Source organism: Orycteropus afer, unplaced genomic scaffold, assembly GCF_000298275.1.
Source record: "Orycteropus afer afer isolate SDZICR_OR568_19922 unplaced genomic scaffold, OryAfe1.0 scaffold00188, whole genome shotgun sequence".
NCBI classification, from domain to species: Eukaryota; Metazoa; Chordata; class Mammalia; order Tubulidentata; family Orycteropodidae; genus Orycteropus; species Orycteropus afer.
In genome coordinates, this window is record NW_006921775.1 from 4,304,009 (window position 1) to 4,308,093 (window position 4,085).

The 4,085-nt window shown below is 42.3% G+C and overlaps 1 protein-coding gene across 1 annotated transcript in view; it reads left to right on the plus strand.

Moving 5' to 3' along the window:
• The first annotated feature begins 3,143 nt into the window (after window positions 1-3,143).
• Window positions 3,144-4,085, plus strand: part of TRIM42 (tripartite motif containing 42) — a 28,738-nt gene continuing 27,796 nt past the window's right edge. The window contains exon 1 of the mRNA XM_007947518.2: window positions 3,144-3,484. Coding sequence (XP_007945709.1) covers window positions 3,144-3,484 — 341 coding nt within the window. The remainder of the gene's footprint in view (window positions 3,485-4,085) is intronic.

Here is a 4,085-nt window from a genome sequence, read left to right on the forward strand (position 1 = left end):
GATATATAAATGGTCAATAAGGACATGAAAAGATTCTCTACATCATAAGGCATCAGAGAAAAAACAATCTAAATTTCAATGAGATTCCATTTCATACCCACTATGCTAGCTGTAATTTTTTTTTTTTGGCAGGGTTGGGAGTCTTAGTGAGTGTGGTAGTTCAGTTTGTGTGTCAACTTGGCTGGGCCTGGTTGAGTGGTTGGGCAGCTGGTGGTAGTTATTCCCCATGGTGAGACTGGTAATTAACCCTATGGTGGAATCTACTGAAGCAGCTAAATAGCTGCTTTAGGGATGTGGGCTGCTTCCAGTATATAAGAAGCAACTTTGAGGAAGGTCTCCAGCTGATGGCATGCTTGAACCTGCATGTAGCCAAGTTGTTGTTCAACAGTCTGCCTTGCTCTGCCAATCTTGAGACTTCTGGACTTGAATTAGTGGCCTGCTGTGTGGTTTGGTAACAGTGGAACTGTGCCTTTTTACTTGTCAACCTTGGGCTTGTCAGCCTCAGCAGCCAGCAGTTGCCTAAGTGAAGAAAAGCCTGCCAACTTCAGTGGGCCAAGAGCAGGAGGCAGAGCTGAAGCCCAAGGTTGAAAGGCTTTCACCCAGCCCCTAGAGCCTGGCACTTTGAACTTGGACTTAAAGCCTCCAAATTGTAAGAGAATAAACTCCTGCTTGTTAAAGCCATCTTATTTGTGGTATCGTCTGTTAGGGCAGCACTAGGTAACCAAAACAGTGAGGATGCAGAAAAATTAGGACTCTCATGTATTGCTGGTCAAAATGTAAAATGGTACAGCTCATTAGTAAAACAGTTTGTCAGTTCCCCAGAAAGTTAAACATAGTGACCACATAATCCAGCAATTCTACTCCTAGAGAACTGAAAACATATTTTACACAAAAACTTGTACATGAATGGTCATACATTATTCATAATAGTGACAAAATGGAAAAAATTCATTGCCCACCAAGGACACCAACGGATATACAAAATGTGATACAGGCAGTCCCCAGATTATTTGTAGGACAAGTGTGTCTTTAAGTCTAATTTGTAGGTAAGTTGGAACAGGTGCATACAGTTCTTATTTAGCCTTGCTTTAATGCAAGAAAAGGCTTAAAACTTAAAAAAAAAAAAAATTTAAAAGCTTAACCTGCAGCAAACGAAGGTGATTGTGATGAATTTGTTGCAAGTAGGGGTTGGTGCAATTGTTCCAAATGGGGGCAAATTCATGTAACATCAAAAGGCAAATATGAGTTGTATGTAAGTCAGACTTTTGAAATCTGGGGTCTACCTGTATATCCATACAAGAATATTATTCAGCCATGAAAAAGGAATGAAATACTGATACCTGCTACAACATAGATGAACCTAGAGCACATAATGCTGAGTGAAAGACGACAGACACAAAAGGTCACATATTGTATAATTTTCTTTTTTATGGAATATCTTGAATAGGCAAATCTACAGAAACAGAAAGTAGAGTGATGGCTGCCAGGTGCTGGAGGAAAGAGAACAAGGGTCACTGCCAATGAGTACAGAGTTTTTCCGGGGGTGATGAAAATGTCCTGGAATTAGACAGTGGTGATGGCTGCACAATCCTGTGAATATATTAAGAAACACTCAATTGTATACTTTAAAATGGTAAGTTTTATAGTAAATAATCATAACTCAAAAAAAAAAAAAAAAAACCAAACAAGAGAGACTTTGCACAGACCAATGATGAAACTGTACCATAAAATGCAGGAGTGAAACTCAAACTTCTGTGCCTGGAAGATGGGGAAGGATATTGGTAAAATTTAGTTTGGGCAAACATGGGGAAAAAGGTGTCTGTCATATATGGTTACTGTCAGAATAAACTGGCACCTACATTTTAGCAAGCAACTTATTATCTGTCAAAAAAAGGTAATGCATATAGTCCATCATCCAGGACTTTTACTCATAGAAATCCAGAATCAACATGTGGCTGGCACTGAGCACTCAGTGAATGCTCTTTCCTACTATAAAAGTGATAATCATAAGAAGACATAATAAATTATGCAATAAACTCCTGAAGCTAAATTTTAACTCTCAATTCTGCTTCATTTTGGAAAAGTAGTAAGACAGTGTTTACACTACAGTGTGGTATAACCATGCAATATCTCTTTTTATCTTTGCAAATTACATAAAGTAGAAAAATAGAAAGTCTCCCCTAAAACATAAGGTCTAATTTCTAGGGATTCTGAGTATGAATACTAGTAGAGCAATGAAGCTTCAGCACAAGTAAAGATCTCATATAAAGTTCCTGTCTCTTGCTAAAAGAGATGCTGGGATGGGAGTAAATTGAGAGAAAGTAAGTTTGAGTTTGAGCCTCAGCCAGACTCCATCAAGCTGCAGAAAAGCCAAGAAATGCTCAGAGTGACTTATACTTGAAGCCTCATGAAAATCAGCAGTAACTCTTCAGTGATGACAAAAATCAAGGAGTACTGAAAGAAGTGCCTAATTGTACCTCTCTTTTTTCCTTTAATTTTTCTCCACACAAGGATATCCCTTTAAATGTGGCATTGCTAGTATTTGTAAAACTGTGTTTAGCAATTAAGAGTTCTCTCCATGAAGAAAAAGCCCAAGGAGAGGAAAAACGTATCCGTCTACTCTCCCAGTTAATCACACCCAGGCCTTACAGCCTATGTAGACATACCCTAAAGTCAGCTTGCTCAATTGCAAACACATCACCAAACAATGAGAAATAGCTTCTGAAATCCAGCTCATAAGATTAAAAAGTGGTGAGTGACAGCTAAACCTTCAGAATGTCATTGTAACATCACTCCCCTGGAGCTAGTCCTAGGAAAGTATGGAGTGTCTATCAGCCCACCTTCTGCCCTGCCTCCATGTCTCACCCTCCTGCCCCACCTACAAAGAGTAGTGATACGTGGTGGGGAGACAGGGATTGTGACCTAAGCAAATGCCTTGAGGCTGATATATGTAAATAAAAGCCCATGAACTTCTCAGTAAGGACACTGCTTGTGAAGGCCTCAGACCAGTCTACCTGTTACAGCCACCAAGCTGAAGCCCCAACAGGGTGAGGAGGGACCCTTCTACAAGAAAAGTGACAGCAGGAGTCTGGTAAAGGAGTTATCCAAAGTCCAAAGGGGCAGGTTGCAACCATGTAGCCACCATGGAGACTGCTATGTGTGTTTGCTCTCCATGTTGTACATGGCAGAGATGTTGTCCTCGATTATGCTCTTGTCTATGCTGCAAGTTCCTCTTCACCTCCGAGCGCAACTGTACTTGCTTCCCCTGCCCCTACAAGGATGAGCGCAACTGCCAATGCTGCCACTGCACCTGCTCTGAGCACCCCAATTGCCACTGGTGCTGCTGCTCCTGGGCCAATGATCCCAACTGCAAGTGCTGCTGCACGGCCAGTAGCAATCTCAGGTGCCAGTACTACGAGAGCCGCTGCTGCCGCAATGCCACCATCACATTCCAGAAGGGCCGCCTCAAGAGCATCCGCACCTCGTAAGTGCTGGGCATCTCAAATGCAGGGTAACATAGACTCAGGACAACCAGGGACCCTGTGCCAGCTGTGGGGTCCACAAAGCAGACCAGGTACCCCCTGGGTCCATTTTTCTGTCTGAAAAGAGGCTAATGACTTTGCAAGTGTATCTAAACAAGTACTCACAATCACTACAAACCTTAGTTAAAAATCCAAGCTCACCAACTGTACACTCACTCTACCAGCCCTCAACCTCCTCATGTGTACATTGTTGTTGTTGTTATGTGCCATCGAGTTGGACCCGACTCATAGCATCCTCTCCTTGGGTTTCTGAGGCAGTATCACTATGGAAGTAGATTGCCTCATCATCCATCCTTCCAAGGAGTGGCCGGTGGGTTTGAACCACGAGCCTTCTGGTTAGCAGTCAAGTGCCTTAGGCAAAGCTAAAACGGACTGCTTAAGCAACTTTCCAGGCACTGCATGCATGACCCCATTAACCCTCCCATCATCTCCACTGTACCCACTAGGAAACCGAGCCTTTGAGAGGCTTTGTTTCCCAGGATCACACAACGGGTAAGTTGTAAAGTCAGGATTTGAACCTACAGTCCATTTTTTTTTTTTTTT